General features: G+C 51.3%; 1 protein-coding gene across 1 annotated transcript in view; it reads left to right on the forward strand.

Annotated features, from left to right (window-relative positions):
• Positions 1–293: 293 nt before the first annotated feature.
• Positions 294–17,150, forward strand: part of cercam (cerebral endothelial cell adhesion molecule) — a 145,267-nt gene continuing 128,410 nt past the window's right edge. The window contains exons 1-2 of the mRNA XM_070863762.1: positions 294–538; positions 7,528–7,638. Of these exons, the coding sequence (XP_070719863.1) occupies positions 324–538; positions 7,528–7,638 (326 nt within the window). The 5' untranslated portion in view covers positions 294–323. The remainder of the gene's footprint in view (positions 539–7,527; positions 7,639–17,150) is intronic.

The raw sequence follows: 17,150 nt of genomic DNA on the forward strand, positions 1-17,150 counted from the left end.
CTTTTGATTTTTCTGAATAATAATTGCCATTTCCTTTCTTCTGCTGCTTTCACTGAAACACATTTCGCCTCTGGTCATGTTTTCTCCTCCCCCTCCGCCCCTCAAACCTTGCCAACTTCTCTCAGCCCGGTTCCGCCTCGCCAAGAACTTTTTTTTTTGTTGTTGGAAACTTTTCAACAACTTTCTCTCTCGCTCTTCACCCCTCCCTTTATCCAGTTGCTGACGCGTCCACGTTTTCCGGGGATGTGAGTGCTGCTGGAGCGGGGTGTTGGGCTGGGGAGGGTGGGAATCGAGCACTCGGACCGTGCTGAAGGCCGGGGGAGATGTCAGCAGTGTGCGCCGCGCTTGTCCTGCTCACCCTGGGGCGAGCCCCCGCAACTGACGCCTACTTTTCGGAGGAGCGCCTCCCGAGCGAGTCGCCGCTCCAGAGCCCCACCGTGCTGATCGCGATCATCGCCAGGAACTCGGCTCACACCCTGCCTTACTATCTGGGGGCCGTCGAGAGCCTGGACTACCCGAAGGACAGGATCTCCATCTGGTAATTGGAGCGGCTCAGAACGTGATACTTGTGTGCGGGACTGTACAAGTTACAGCGCCTCGCGTTGAAGCACAGGCTTTGAACATGAACAGCGCTCCCAAAGTTCCCCCCTCGCTTGCAAATCCTGTTTTTTTTTTTGTGTTGCAAATCCTGTTTTTTTTAAAATTCGTAGCCAATCGTTCCAATTCTTTGTCAAATCACAAACGCCAGAGGTCACCTTGCACATGCCAAGGATCACTCTGCGCCAATGCTCTTAGCCAAAAGGCCTAGAGCCACTGCACCGTTCCTGGAAGTACTGCAATACCAGGTTCGTGCCATGGAGGTGGATGGGTCAAGCCACCCACACACCTCCGTGGAGGTGGATGGGTCAAGCCACCCCTTTGTTGGAGCGCCTGTCTGCAGCTGGGGCGCCCTCAGTTCAGCTCCACTGCCATTTACAGCAAGTCTTGCTGTTAGTGAATGGGCAGCATGTCCTCACTCCTCCAGCCCTCCCCCCAGATCTCTGCGCTCCTCTAATTCTGCCCTCCTGAGCATCCCTGATTATAATCGTTCAACCATCGGTGGCCGTGCCTTCAGCTGTCTGGGCCCCAAGCTCTGGAACCCCCTCCCTAAACCTCTCCGCCTCTCTTTATGCCTTTAAGACGCTCGTTAAAACCTACCTCTTTGACCAAGCTTTTGGTCACCTGCACTCATTTCTACTTATGCGGCTAGGTGTCAATTTATTTAATCTCATTACGCTCCTGTGAAGCACCTTGGGACGTCTCACTAGTTAAAGGCGCTATATAAATACAAATTGTTGTTGTTGTTGTGAAGACCTCTCTCTCCCAGTGTTAAGGGAGTGTGTACCAGCTCCGCTTACCCTCAGTACCTCACCCCATGCGGTGAGTTTGACGGGGCGTGCTTTGTTTGTTTGTGTGTGTGTGGGTGTGTGCTTTGTGTGTGTGTGTGGGGGGGGGGGGAGTGCTTTGTGTGTGTGTGTGTGTGTGGGGGGGGTGCTTTGTGTGTGTGTGTGTGGGGAGTGCTTTGTGTGTGTGTGTGTGTGTGGGGGGGGGGAGTGCTGTGTGTGTGTGTGTGTGTGGGGGGGGGGAGTGCTGTGTGTGTGTGTGTGTGGGGGTGTGTGGGGGGGGAGTGCTTTGTGTGTGTGTGTGTGTGTGGGGAGTGCTTTGTGTGTGTGTGTGTGTGTGGGGGGGAGGAGTGCTGTGTGTGTGTGTGTGTGGGGGGGGGTGCTTTGTGTGTGTGTGTGTGTGGGGGGAGAGTGCTTTGTGCGTGTGTGTGTGTTTGTGGGGAGTGCTTTGTGTGTGCGTGTGTGTGGGGAGTGCTTTGTGTGTGCGTGTGTGTGGGGAGTGCTTTGTGTGTGTGTGTGTGGGGGGGGGGGGAGTGCTTTGTGTGTGTGTGTGGGGGGGGGAGTGCTTTGTGTGTGTGTGTGGGGGGGGAGTGCTTTGTGTGTGTGTGTGTGGGGGGAGTGCTTTGTGTGTGTGTGTGTGTGGGGGGGAGTGCTTTGTGTGTGGGGGTGTGTGGGGGGGAGTGCTTTGTGTGTGTGTGTGTGGGGGGGGAGTGCTTTGTGTGTGTGTGTGTGTGGGGGGGGAGTGCTTTGTGTGTGTGTGTGTGGGGGGGGAGTGCTTTGTGTGTGTGTGTGTGTGTGTGGGGGGGGGGGAGGGAGTGCGTTGTGTGTGTATGTGTGGGATGTTGTGTGGGTGGGGTGTGTGTGTGTGTGTGTATGGGTGGGTGGGGGGGTTAGGCACTATGGCGTGCCTGAGCGAGGGAGGGGGAAAAGAGCCACCCTGGCTCACCCCACTTTCCGGCCCCTGGTCCGTAGCCTTGCGGGTTACGGCACTTTGAGGATGTTTGCCGTGGCGGCGACCCTTGCGGCAAAGTGCGCGGGCGGCTGGACGTCGGGCTGAGGCTCGCGGGTGACGCCTCCTGTTGCCGAATGTCGAAACTGGCCGCCGGGGTTGTCACGGGAAGGATTGGCAGCTGAACGAGGTGCTGACTGAGGGGGAGGGTGGGGGAATCGGTGAGGCGGTAACCTCGGCCTTGAGGGGACAACAGGGCGAGGGGCGTGAGCTGATGGAGCACCTAACCTGAGACTGGAGTAGCGAACGCTGGCTGTTGCAGAATGCGGCAGTGGTGCAGGTGGAGTGTAAATACAGTGCACATGGAGGCTGTGACAGGAGCCTTCCACAATCTTGGACTGAACAACAATTTACAATAAGGAACACGCTGCAGCTGCTGAATGGCCCAGCCACGGTTTTGAAGTGTTATCTCTATTTCCCTAAACCTGTGGCTTCAATAAACTGCTGTTTCTGTATCGGTTTCCAGCGCAGTGGCTGCCAAGTGTAGGTTTATCCTGGCTCGGAGATACTTTATGCAATATCGCTCGTGGCTGTTTACCAATTTAATCAGCAATTCTGCTGAAGTCTGAGAGCTATTTATTGCAGGATGATAGAAGGCTCCCAATTCGATTGCCGGGACACCCATTTCTCGAAAACCATCGGCTTTTAGAGCTTATGGAAATGGCTGCACTTTTCCACTTTTGAGCTTAACGTCTTGCCGACCTGAGGCACTGCACTTCATTCACTGAAATTAATGTTACTTTCTATCGTTATAAACATTCATTCTCGGGATGTGGGCGGCGCTGGCAAGACTGACATTTATTGACCATCCCCAGTTACTTTGAGAAGGTGATGGTCTTGGGTCGCCGCCTTCAACTGGTTTGTTACAACAACAACTTGCAACGATACAGCGCTCTTTAACATAGTAGAAAAACTACTAACGCTTTGGCAGAAAAAATAGAAAAGCAAATTACAATTTAAATGGAGAACAATTGCAAAATGTCCTTGTGCATGAAACACAAAAGGTTAGTATGCAGGTACAGCAAGTAATCAGGAAGGCAAATGGAATGTTGGCCTTTATTGCAAAGGGGGATAAAGTATCAAAGCAGGGAAGTCCTGCTACAACTGTACATGGTATTGGTGAGGCCACACCTGGAATACTGCGTGCAGTTTTGGTCTCCGTATTTAGGGAAGGATCATCACCATGGGCAGTCCCTCGGAATGGAGGAAGTCTTGCTTCCACTCTTAGCACGAGTTCTTAGGTGGCTGTACAGTCCAATACGAGAACCACGGTCTCTGTCACAGGTCGGACAGATAGTCGTTGGGGGAAAGGGTGGGCAGGGAGCCTGGTTTGCCGCACGCTCCTTCCGCTGCCTGCGCTTGATTTCTGCATGCTCTCGGCGACGATACTCGAGAAGCTCACCGCCCTCCCGAATGCACTTCCTCCACTTAAGGCGGTCTATGGCCAAGGACTCCCAGGTGTCAGTGGGGAGGTCACACTTTATCAGGGAGGCTTTGAGGGTGTCCTTGTAACGTTTCCTCTGCCCGCCTTTGGCTCGTTTGCCATGGACGAGTTCCGAGGAGAGCGCTTGCTTTGGGAATCTTGTGTCTGGCATGCGAACTATGTGGCCTGCCCAGCGGAGCTGATCAAGTGTGGTCAGTGCTTCAATGCTGGGGATGTTGGCCTGGACGAGGACGCTAATGTTTGTGTGTCTGTCCTTCCAGGGAATTTGCAGGATCTCTCAGAGATATCGCTGGTGCTATTTCTCCAGCAACTTGAGGTGTCTACTGTACATGGTCCATGTTTCTGAGCCATACAGGAGGGCAGGTATTACTATGGCCCTGTAGACCATGAGCTTGGTGGCAGTTTTGAGGGCCTGGTCTTCAAGCACTCTTTTCCTCAGGCGGCCGAAGGCTGCACTGGCGCAATGGAGGCGGTGTTGGATCTCATCACCAATGCCTACTCTTGTTGATAGGAGGCTCCCGAGATATGGGAAGTGGTCCACGTTGTCCAGGGCCGCGCCATGGATCTTGATGTTTGGGGGGCAGTGCTGTGACTTGTATTGGAGGCTGTTCAGAGAAGGTTCACCAGGTTCATTCTGGAGATGAGGGGGTTGACTTATGAAGATAGGTTGGGCCTATACACATTGGAGTTCAGAAGAATGAGAGGTGATCTTATCGAAACATATAAGATAATAAGGGGGCTCGACAAGGTGGATGCAGAGAGGATAATTCCACTCATAGGGGAAACTAAAACTAGGGGACTTTGGGCTCAATTTTCCCCAAAGCTTTTTTTTTGGTGTACTTGAAGAGTTACGCCCGATTATTTGGGGCCCAAGTACGTCAAAAAAAAAATGTTCTAAGTAAATGTTCTAAGAAATGTTGGATTTCTTCATTTTGGCGTGGCCTAACCTGTCCTTTAGTTTTGGGGGTGGAGCCTTGATCTGCGCCAAAAAGATTGGGTTGCCACGGTAACCAGGGACACAATGCGAACAGTGGCTGCAAAGTGAAACATACAGCCAGCTCGCAACACATTACAACACATTGCATCAACTTAAAATCACATTAAAATATATTGCAGCAACTTACCTCCAATTATTGAAGCCGTCCCGCTCCCCGCTCCTAGCCCTGGCCGAAGGTCTTGCCGGTCCGATTCCCCGCCCCTATCCCAGACCGAATGGCCCCCTCCCTCCCAGTCCCCGCACCTAACTACACCCGAAAGGCTTCCTCCACCCCGTCACCCCTTCTCTTCCCCCCCCACACCCCCTTTGACCCCCCCCACCTCTCTCTTCCCACCCCCCAATCTCTTCCCCCCCCCCGCCATCTCTCTCTAACCTCCCCCCCCCCCCCCCCTCCCGCCACCTCTCTCTCCCCCACCCGCCACCCCTCTCTCCCACTCTCTCTTACCTTTCTTGCTGCTGCTTTCTTTAACTCTCCAGAAGATTTTTCTGCAGAGGCCACATACGCTGGCCTAAGCTGGCCAAACTTGCCTAAATGGCCAGAATTGGCGCGGGTGGCAGGTTACGCCCCCTTTGGCTGAAAAAAAATGTACTTAAAAAAATCGTAACTAACTGAGTTACGCTGGTGCAAATTAGAAACATAGAAACATAGAAAATAGGTGCAGGAGTAGGCCATTCGGCCCTTCTAGCCTGCACCGCCATTCAATGAGTTCATGGGCTGAACATGCAACTTCAGTACCCCATTCCTGCTTTCTCACCATACCCCTTGATTCCCCTAGTACTAAGGACTTCATCTAACTCCTTTTTGAATATATTTAGTGAATTGGCCTCAACAACTTTCTGTGGCAGAGAATTCCACAGGTTCACCTCTCTCTGGGTGAAGAAATTCCTCCTCATCTCAGTCCTAAATGGCTTACCCCTTATCCTTAGACTGTGTCCCCTGGTTCTGGAACTTCCCCAACATTGGGAACATTCTTCCTGCATTTAACCTGTCTAACCCCGTCAGAATTTTAAACATTTCTATGAGGTCCCCTCTCATTCTTCTGAACTCCAGTGAATACAAGCCCAGTTGATCCAGTCTTTCTTGATAGGTCAGTCCCGCCATCCCGGGAATCAGTCTGGTGAACCTTCGCTGCACTCCCTCAATAGCAAGAATGTCCTTCCTCAGGTTAGGAGACCAAAACTGTACACAATACTCCAGGTGTGGCCTCACCAAGGCCCTGTACAACTGTAGCAACACCTCCCTGCCCCTGTACTCAAATCCCCTCGCTATGAAAGAGCAGCCTGCTCAAAAGAAAATGGCGCAAACCACTGGAGAAAATTGAGCACATAGTCTCAGAATAAGGGGCTGCCCATTTAAAATTGAGATGAGGAGGAATTTCTCCTCTCAGAGGGTTGTAAATCTGTGGAATTCTCTGCCCCAGGGAGCTGTGGCGGCTGGGTCAATTAATATATTTAATGCGGAGATAGACAGATTTTTGAGCGATAAGGGAGTAAATGGTTATGGGGAGCAGGCAGGAAAGTGGACCTGAGTCCATGATCAGATCAGCCATGATCATATTAAACGGTGGAGCAGGCTCGAGGGGCCAAATGGCCTACTCCTGCTCCTATTTCTTATGTTCTTATATAAAACATCCCAAGGTGCTTCACAGGAGCAATTGTCGAACAAAATTTGACACCGAGCCGCATATTAGGACAAGTCACCAAAAACTTGGTCAAAGAGATAGGTTTTAGCAAGCATCTTAACTTAGGAGAGAAGAGACAAGTGAGCGGAGAGGTTTGGGAGGGAATTCCAGAGCTTGGGGCTCAGGCAGCTGAATGCACGGCCGCCGATGGTGGAGCGATTAAAATTGAGGGGGTGGGGGGAGTGGGGGTCACAAGAGGCAGAATTGGAGGAACGCAGCGATCTTCAGAGGGCAGTTATGAGTCAACCACATTGGCATGGAACTGGAGTCACATAAGAACATAAGAAATAGGAGCAGGAGTAGGCCATACGGCCCCTCGAGCCTGCTCCACCATTCAATAAGATCATGGCTGATCCGATCATGGACTGAGGTCCCCTTCCCTGCCCGCTCCCCATAACCCCTTAATCCCTTATCGGTTAAGAAACCGTCTATCTCTGTCCTAAATTTATTCAATGTCCGGCTTCCACAGATCTCTGAGGCAACGAATTCCATAGATTTACAACCCCCTGAGAGAAGAAATTCCTCCTCATCTCAGTTTTAAATGCATGGCCCCTTATTCTAAGATTATGCCCTCTAGTTCTAGTCTCCCCTATCAGTGGAAACAAACTCTCTGCATCCACCTTGTCAAGCCCCCTCATAATCTTATACGTTTAGATACGATCACCTCTCATTCTTCTGAATTCCAATGAGTAGAGGCCCAACCTCCTCAACCTTTCCTCATAAGTCAACCCGCTCATCTCTGGAATCAACCGAGTGAACCTGCTCTGGACTGCCTCCGAAGCGAGCACATATAGGCCAGACCGGGTATGGATGAAAGGTTTCCTTCTCTGAAGGACATTTTATCAAAAGGAAAGCGATACTTACGGTTTATAATGTGACTTATCGCATCTCTGAGAAACACTGTTAAGTGGGCACTGCGCCAGCCATTTTGTGCCCGGCCTTGCCCCCACAACCAGCGTGAGACGCAGAACTGTGTACGCCGCCGCAATCACGTTTAATGTCTGTTTCTTCAGGGCAGCGACCGATCATAACATCGACAACACCACGGCGGTCCTGCGGGAATGGCTGATCAGCGTGCAGCAGCTGTACCATTACGTGGAGTGGCGCCCGATGGACCAGCCAACGTGAGTATCTGCCCCTCCTCTTCCCCCCGCGCTCTCCCGACAGGAGTTGGTCGTTGGTGAGAGCAGCGCAGTGCATTCGAGTCTCAGCTCCCGGGATCCAGCCCCGCACAATCGTCCCTCAGCAACCATGCCAAGAACCCCAGGACCTGGGTCAAGATTCCTTCGAGGACCCTCTTGAGCTGCTCCTCTGTCTCATTGAAAGTCAGTGCTTGTGGTAAATGGTGTCATAATTAAAAGCTAGAATTAATTGCTAATTGTGTGTTGTAGTGAGCAGTCCGTGATTATACCCATTGCTGACTCTAGTGCACCATCTGACATGAACTGCAATACAAATGTCTCCACAAATTCTCCATCGATTTCTTTTTGCATTCTCCGCAACTCCACTTTTCTCCTCTCCTGAGCTCAGCGTGGGTTAAAGAAAGAACTTGCATTTACATAGTGTCTTTCACAACCTCAGGATGTCCCAAAGTGCTTTACAGCCAATATTGGAAGTGTTTACTCATGTAATGTAGGAAATGCTGCAGCCAATTTGCACACAGCAAGCTCCCAGGCACACCAAATCATCTAATTACGTCCTGGCTGAGGGATGTATGTTGGCCAAGGTACCTAGGTGAATGCCCCTGCTCTCCTTCGAATAGTGCTTTCTAAGAGAGCAGGCGGGGCCTCGATTTAACGTCTCATCCGAAAGACGGCACCTCCGACCGTGTAGCACTCCCTCAGTGCTGCACTGGTCAGCCCAGATTATGTGCTCAAGTCCCTGGAGTAGGACTTGTACTCACAACCTTCTGACTCAGAGGCGACAGTGCTACCCACTGAGCCCGGGCAGATACTTGATGTAGTTCCATGGGTGCTGGCTGCTCTTCAGTTCATTGTTCAAATGTTCATTGTTCAAGGCACATTATTGCCAATAAGCTTTAATAAAGTTGGGAAATCTTAATTCATCAGTTCAAATAGTTCCCACCACGACTGTCTCCAGTGAAACGACAAGTAACTGGTGCTTCACCCTCGTGTTCTACAGTTCAAAATGCTGGGATGTTCTTCAAACCGGAGGGATCGTCAAGTGGGTGACGAGTGGGCCGTGTGCTATCCCCAACCAATGGCTCCAACGAGACACATCTAAAAGTTGCCAGCGTTCAGCGAGAGCACACAGGCAGCGCGCCGGTGGAGAATCCAGGGGCCTCTCCGTGGAGCCAATGTTGGAAGTGAGACCCTGAAGGAGGGTGCAGTGTGGAGATGGTGGGAAGTAGTGGGGGAGAAGGTCATTGAGTGGCCAGCAATAGCCTGAGGAATTTTAGCTTCTCCTGGCCCCACAAATGTCACTGTAAAAAATTAAAAAAAATCTTTCATGGCCCTTTTCTGAGCCACTGGTTAGGTTCGCTCGATGCCTGGTTCCAATGGGCAGAATAAGAACATAACGTATGAATTAGGAGCAGGAGTCGGCCATTCAGCCCCTCGAGCCTGCTCTGCCATTCAATGAGATTCCACCTCCACTTTCCTGCACGCTCCCCATATCCCTTGATTCCCTGGGAGGGGGCCCGCACCAGGGAGGGAGTCCGCACCAGGGATTTGAGCATATAATGTAGCCCGCACACTGAGGGAAGTACCAAGGCGGGCTGCTTTGTTCCAGGGTTGATACAGGATTAAACTGAGGCCCTGCCTGCCTGGTTTTGAAGACAGGAAGCTCTTCCTGGGTTAAGAACATAAGAATTAGGAGCAGGAGTAGGCCATTCGGCCCCTCGAGCCTGCTGCACCATTCAATGAGATCACGGCTGATCTTCGACCTCAACTCCACTTTCCTGCACTGTCCCCATATCCCTCGATCCCCTTAATATCCCAAAATCTATCGATCTCTGTCTTGAATATACTCAAAGACTGAGAATTCCAAAGATTCACCACCCGCTGAGTGAAGAAGTTTCTCCTCATCTCAGTCCTAAATGGCCGACCCCTTATTCTGAGACTGTGACCCCTGGTTCTAGGCTTCCCAGCCCGGGGGAAACATCCTCCCTGCAGCTACCCTGTCAAGCCCCATTCCAGGAATCAGGCTGGTGAATTTTGTATGTTTCAATGAGATCACCTCTCATTCTTCTAAACTCTGCAGAATATAGGCCTAGTCTACTCAATCTCTTCTCATAGGACAATCCCCCCACATCCCGGGAATCAGTCTGGTGAACCTTCTTCGCACTCCCTCAATGGCAAGTATATCCTTCCTTAGGTAAGGAGACCGAAACTGTACACAATACTCCAGATGTGGTCTCACCAGGGCCCTATGCAATTGCAGTAAGACGTCTTTGCTCTTGTACTCAAACCCAATTGTAATAAATGCCAGCAGACCATTTGCTCCATCCATTGACACAAAACAGCGTTGGGTTCTGACAACCAGAGTATTTAAGTACGTTGATAAAGCGGCCACCTTTTAAGATTGAGTGCAACCACCAATTTTGAGGCTGGAGAGCCCCGGGGGTGCCAGCGGGCGGGAGATTTTATTTTTCAATCTTCCTGCGTAAACGGAGCGAGTGCCGGTTGAAATGACCCCTCCTCCCCCGTCCCCGTCCCCTCCCCAGCTTTCTCCAGGCTCGCCCCAAGTTTGGAAGATGGCTATCGCACTACTGGCTGTTTCGGTTTCAGAGCGCACGCAGAAATAAAGCAAATTCACAGGGGCCTCCGTTGCACCTTAACTGAAAGGCTGTTGGCAGCATCGCACCCTGTCCCTGGCGGAACCTGGAATGTACAGCGCTGAGAGAGTGAGGTTAGACAGGTCACTGTCATCATCATCGGCTGTCATAAGAATGAGGAACAGGAGTAGGCCATCTAGCCCCTCGAGCCTGCTCCGCCATTCAACAAGATCATGGCTGATCTGGCCGTGGACTCAGCTCCACTTTACCCGCCCGCTCCCCATAACCCTTAATTCCCTTATTGGTTAAAAATCTATCTATCTGTGACTTGAATACATTCAATGAGCTAGCCTCAACTGCTTCCTTGGGCAGAGAATTCCACAGATTCACAACCCTCTGGGAGAAGAAATTCCTTCTCGACTCGGTTTTAAATTGGCTCCCCCGTATTTTGAGGCTGTGCCCCCTCGTTCTAGCCTCCCCGACCAGTGGAAACAACCTCTCTGCCTCTATCTTGTCTATCCCTTTCATGTCCCTCGGAATCGAGGAAGACTTGCTTCCACTCTTAAAATGAGTCCTCAGGTGGCTGAACAGTCCAATACGAGAGCCACAGTCCCTGTCACAGGTGGGACAGATAGTCGCTGAGGGAAGAGGTGGGTGGGACTGGTTTGCCGCACGCTCCTTCCGCTGCCTGCGCTCGGTTTCTGCACGCTCTCGGCGACAAGACTCGAGGTGCTCAGCGCTCTCCCGGTTGTACTTCCTCCACTTAGGGCGGTCTTTGGCCAGGGATTCCCAGGTGTCGGTGGGGATGTTGCACTTTATCAGGGAGGCTTTGAGGGTGTCCTTGAAACGTCGCTGTGAAGGTTGAGGCATTGACGTCAGCTCCAATACTGCAGGAAGACTGCAGTCTTGCAATCACTCTAACGGACAGGCAGCCCTCGCTGAACAAGAGCTGCGAGCAGGACCAGAGGAACAGTTCGAAGGACTTGCACATCTGCAAACGATATTAATGTTGTTGGCAACTTTCTCGTGTTGCTCTTGTGCAGGACTGCAGAGAGAGACGTTGAATTTTTAATGAAAACCATCTGTTGTTAAATGAGGCTCCGTGGGAATGGGTAGCTTGGGACCGGTTTTACCAGATTTATCTGTTCCTGCACGAAAGAAACTCATTCCTCTCCGATTTCCCCCGCCCTGTCACCGGAGGGTTTAAACCCCACCGTGTCGACCATCCACAGATGGTGCAAAGTAAACGAGCACAAATATTTACAGCGCCATAAAGAAATGAGGCATGTTGTGTTGAATTTGACCATTTCGTTCTCTGCATGTCAGTGTGAAGCTTTGTCCCGCTTTGCAATGAAATGTAAATTGGGCGGGTTCCACTGCAGACACTCGATCTGATCCGCCACATTACCCGTCCAGCAGCACAAGGCCAAAATGCACCTCCGCGACTCGAACTACATTTGTTTCTCCAGCGATATGTCCATTTTGTTGGGGTAATGTTGGCACAACCCTGATTTTCATCTCTCCACCATTGGTGGCCGTGCCTTCAACTGCCTGGGCCCCAAGCTCTGGAATTCCCTCCCTAAACCTCTCCGCCTCTCTACCTCTCTCTCCTCCTTCAAGGCACTCCTTAAAACCTACGTCTTTGACTCTGTCCTTATGTGGTTCGGTGTCAAATTTTGTTTGACACTCGCTCCCCTGAAGCGCCTTCGTGTTGCTCTTAAGGCGCTGTATAAATGCGTGGTTGTTGCAGTGTAGAATGGGCGATATCATTTCAACGGCTGTTGTACATTGTTCAGAAATATTACTTTACATCTCACCACAACAGCGACTGCGTTTCAAAACAGCAATGTGATAATGACTGGATAATCTGGTTTAATGATGTTGGTTGAGGGATAAATATTGGCCAGGACACCAGGAGAAAGCTCCTGATCTTCTTTGAAATAGTGGCCACAAGATCGTTTGCGTCCAACTGAGAGAGCAGACAGGGCCTTGGTTTAATGTCTCATCTGAAAGATGGCACCTCTGACAGTGCAGCGCTCCCTCAGTCGTGTTTGCCTAAATTAAGGGCTCAAGTCTCTGGTGTGGGACTTGAACTCACAGCCTTCAGACACAGAGGCAAGGGTGCTATCCACTGAGCCACAGCTGACACCTAAACAGAATCATGCTTCAGTAATAGGCAGGAAAGAGTTAAAGGTGCAGATACAGCGTCGACAATCCGGAAGCCTCTGGACCGAGGCCGCTCTGGATTCTGTGTATTTCTGGACTTCGGAACGTCTTTCTGACATCCCGAGTCCGGAAATGCCTGGGTCAAGCAGGCATCGGCCCAGATGCCTCCAGTGTCAATAGTGAAAGCATCACAAGCAGAACGCTCCAATACTTTATCATCGTCATAGGCAGTCCCTCGAAAACTTGCTTCTACTCTAAAAGTGAGTTCTCGGGTGACTGAACAGTCCAATACGGGAAGTACAGTCCCTGTCACAGGTGGGACAGACAGTCGTTAATACTTTAAAAGACACATCGAAACACAGCAAGTAAAGCGGACGGAGAACGGGAGCAAACTCACAATACCTAGGTAGGGGCGAGGTCAGTGGGGGAGAGGTCAGCGGCGGTGGCCCGAGGCGAGAGCGATGCCGGTGGGGGTGGCCCGAGGCGGAGGAGAGGTCAGTGGGGGGGGAGGGGCCCGAGGCGAGGGAGAGGTCAGCGGGGGAGAGGTCAGCGGGTGAGGCCCGTGGCAGGGCGAGGTCAGCGGGGGAGAGGTCAGCGGGTGAGGCCCGAGGCGGGGGGAGGTCGGCAGTGGCCTGAGGCAGGGGAAGGTCAGCGGGGGGGGCCCAAGGCAGGGGAAGGTCAGCGGGGGGGGGCCCGAGGCAGGGGAGAGGTCAGCAGTGGCCTGAGGCAGGGGAGAGGTCAGCGGGGGAGGCCCGAGGTGGGGGAGAGGTCAGCGTGGGGGGCCCGAGGCGGGGGAGAGTCAGCGGGGGGGGGGGCCGAAGCAGGGGAAGGTCAGCAGTGGCCCGAGACGGGAGAGTGGTCAGCGTGGGGGGCCCCGAGGCGGGGGAGAGGTCAGCGTGGAGGGCCCGAGGCAGGGGAGCAGTCAGCGGGGGGGAGGGGGGCCCGAGGCAGGGGAAGGTCAGCAGTGGCCCGAGGCGGGGGAGAGGTCAGCGTGGGGGGCCCGAGGCGGGGGAGAGGTCAGCAGTGGCCTGAGGCGGGGCTCCGGATTCCAGAACATTTTCTGGATTCCAGACGACCCTGCCACGGATCATCCCGGTGTCTGGATTCCGGATCAGGAGAGATTGCAGAACTCTAGATTCTCGACGCTGTACCTATACAAAAATTCTGGATGTAGCTGGAGGACAGATTATGGTATCTATTATAATTTGGACTCTCAAATGTAGTTTCCACAGCATCTCCTATAGTCTGAAACTGATACCTTTGTGCATGTAGTTCATGGTGGTGTGAGCCACGGTGCAGTACTGACCTGTACACGCCAGGAAGGACCCATAGAAACATAGAAACAGAGAAAATAGGTGCAGGAGTAGGCCATTCAATGAGTTCATGGCTGAACATGCAACTTCAGTACCCCATTCCTGCTTTCTCGCCATACCCCTTGATCACCCTAGTAGTAAGGACTTCATCTAACTCCTTTTTGAATATATTTAGTGAATTGGCCTCAACAACTTTCTGTGGTAGAGAATTCCACAGGTTCACCACTCTCTGGGTGAAGAAGTTTCTCCTCATCTCGGTCCTAAATGGCTTACCCCTTATCCTTAGACTGTGACCCCTGGTTCTGGACTTCCCCAATATTGGGAACATTCTTCCTGCATCTTACCTGTCTAAACCCATCAGAATTTTAAACGTTTCTATGAGGTCCCCTCTCATTCTTCTGAACTCCAGTGAATACAAGCCCAGTTGATCCAGTCTTTCTTGATAGATCAGTCCCGCCATCCCGGGAATCAGTCTGGTGAATGTTCGCTGCACTCCCTCAATAGCAAGAATGTCCTTCCTCAGGTTAGGAGACCAAAACTGTACACAATACTCCAGGTGTGGCCTCACCAAGGCCCTGTACAACTGTAGCAACACCTCCCTGCCCCTGTACTCAAATCCCCTCACTATGAAGGCCAACATGCCATTTGCAACATGACCCATGTTTGATCTCACTCTGTGTTGCGTTACTTGATTGGGGTATGTAATGTATGCACCTGTGAGAATGTGAGCTGTTGTTCTGCTTGCACTTCAGTCCCACACTCCTGATCTTTGGGCACCCTGTGTGAAGGGGAGCGGGTAGGTCCGAGAGCCTCCTCGTAGGACTGCTGGGCACGGCCAAGGGGGCCATTAGCCGGTCTAGGCAGCGGGCGGTCGAGGGGGTCGTTCAGCCTGACTGCCTGCCTCTCTTCCGCGGTTACATCCGAGCCAGAGTGTCCCTAGAGATGGGGCACGCGGTGTCCACCGGTACGCTCGCGGCCTTCCGCGAGAGGTGGGCGCCAGAGGGACTGGAGTGCATCATCACCCCCGGCAACCAAATTTTAATTTGATTTTAATGTCTAAAACTTAATTTGTTTATTGTGCCAGTTTTAGTGCCCCCTCCCCCCTGTCCTTTTTGCCAGGGGGCACTTGTATAATTTGTGTTTTTAGTGCCCTCAAAACCCCCCCCAAAAAAAAAAAAACAAGGGAGCACTTGTTTGAAAGTGTTTGTTGTGTGTCCCCCCCCCCCGCCTTTAATCAGGGGGCACTTGATTTAATTGTTTTCTGCAAAATAGTTGTAGAGCTGTTGCTTTGTGAGTGGCTTAGCCAGTCACGTGATGTTCACAAGACTCAATAAAACCCCGGCCAGTTGGGTCTAGGTCATCCACGATGAGGCAGGTGGTTGTGAGCCTGGTGGATGAAGCAGTAATCTGTCGTGTGATTGTTAAAACCTTTGTCAATAAACCAACTAGTTCTTAATAGTGATGTGTACTATGAATTCTTAAGCAAAGATCCCATGAAGCAAATACATTACAGGGTACTTGAGTTGGTTTGATTCCTGGGATGAGAGGGCTATCCTATGAGGAGAGATTGTGTAGAATGGATCTATACTCTCTGGAGCTTAGAAGAACGAGAGTGATCTCATTGAAATGTATAAGACTCTGAGGGGGATTAACAGCGTAGATGCTGTGAGGTTGTTTCCCCTGGCTGGAGAGTCTAGAACTGAGGAGCATAGTCTCAGGATAAGGGGTCGGCCATTTAAGACTGAGATGAGGAGTAATTTCTTCACTCAGAGTGCAGTGAATCTTTGGAATTCTCTTTCCCAAAGAGCTGTGGATGCTGAAGCGTTGAGTATATACAAGGCTGAGATCGATAGATTTTTGGACTCTCGGAAAGCCAAGGGATATGGAGATCGGGCGGGAAAGTGGAATTCAGGTCGAAGGTCAGCCATTATCTTATTGAATGGCGGAGCAGGCTCGAGGGGCCGAATGGCCTACTCCTGCTCCTAATTCATATGTTCTTGTGTTCCGCACCCTTCGGCTAGGGAGGGACATGCAAGCTCCCACTGTCCTTCTCTCCACACATGCTGCCTGACCCGCTGAGATTTCCAGCATTTTCTATTTTTATTTCAGATTCCAGCATCCGCAGTATTTTGCTATTTGCACCCCTGATCAATGCGATAATTGAGCGATAAGGGAAGTAAATGGTTATGGGGAGTGGGAAGGGAAGTGGAGCTGAGTCCATGATCAGATCAGCCATGATCTTATTGAACGGCGGAGCAGGCTCGAGGGGCCAAATGGCCGTCTACTGCTTCTATTTCTTGTGTTCTTACTGTTACATATTGTAACTGTGTAAGACTTGCCACCAGAGGGCGCAACTGTTGGAGTCCCAAGGGTCAGCTGCGCACCTCGTGCAAGGGAGTATAAAAGGTTGTCTGCCATGCTGCTGAGGCACTCTGGAGTTGTACTAAAGAGACTACGGTCTCATCAGTTTTAGCTCACAGTACTCAGTCTTGTGGAGTTCTTCCATACCTAACATTTACTTAGGTTCTTATGTTTAGTGACACCCACCCCTTGAAAATGTGTGAAATGGGTTCGGCTGTGACGTGCCAATAGAAATTAAGGTCCAGCATGCACTATCACACTTTAAAGCCTTACAAATATTTTAAAAAGAGAAGGCAGGCTAAATCATTATCATTTCAACAACACGAGTCATGTAGCCAAGTAAACGTGATCTGATTGGAATCTAGTTACAAGCAGCCCATTAACAGAGGTGGGTGACCTTGGCATGAAACTTGGCTGTCTTCAGACAGCATTGGTCGAACTACCTTATGCAAGAGTTTGCTTTTCAGAGTTCAGCTAACAGAGTTTCATTTTGAATGCACAGTACACCGTCTTATCTACAATTCATCTACAAAAAAAATAGCAGAATGAAACAGAATGGGGCTTGGTTCCATCACAGTATCCTCTGAGTCTTTGACTGAGTTGCTCCCGTTTACTGTGTTTTTTTGTTTGAGAAGAATTTCCCTTGCGTTTCTTTCCTGTTCCCACGAAAAAGTTGACTCCGACACCGGGGTAAGGTCCGTGGTTACTGTCTGGCCTCTGGAATCTCCCCTTCACAGAGTGGCCTGGAGCAGTGCTTCTCTGTGAATGTTGTCACATACCCAGGTTCCTCGGCGTTATATTCTCCATGGATCGTGTCAGCAAACCCAAAGGAAAATGCTGTTATAATTACAGAAAGTAAAATGTTATTAGTATAGAGTGACAGAAATAGCATGCTAGCAAATTAACCAGTACAGTAGCCTGTTTGAATTAAACCCCACCCCCGGATTCCTCACCCCCCCGCCCCTCCCCACCCCCGGACTCTCCACCCTCTCACCCCCCCCCCCCACCCCCGGACCCCCCACACCCGCACCCCTCCTCTCCACCCCCGGACCCTCACCCC

This window comes from Pristiophorus japonicus, chromosome 20 (assembly GCF_044704955.1).
Source record: "Pristiophorus japonicus isolate sPriJap1 chromosome 20, sPriJap1.hap1, whole genome shotgun sequence".
Classification (NCBI taxonomy): Eukaryota; Metazoa; Chordata; class Chondrichthyes; family Pristiophoridae; genus Pristiophorus; species Pristiophorus japonicus.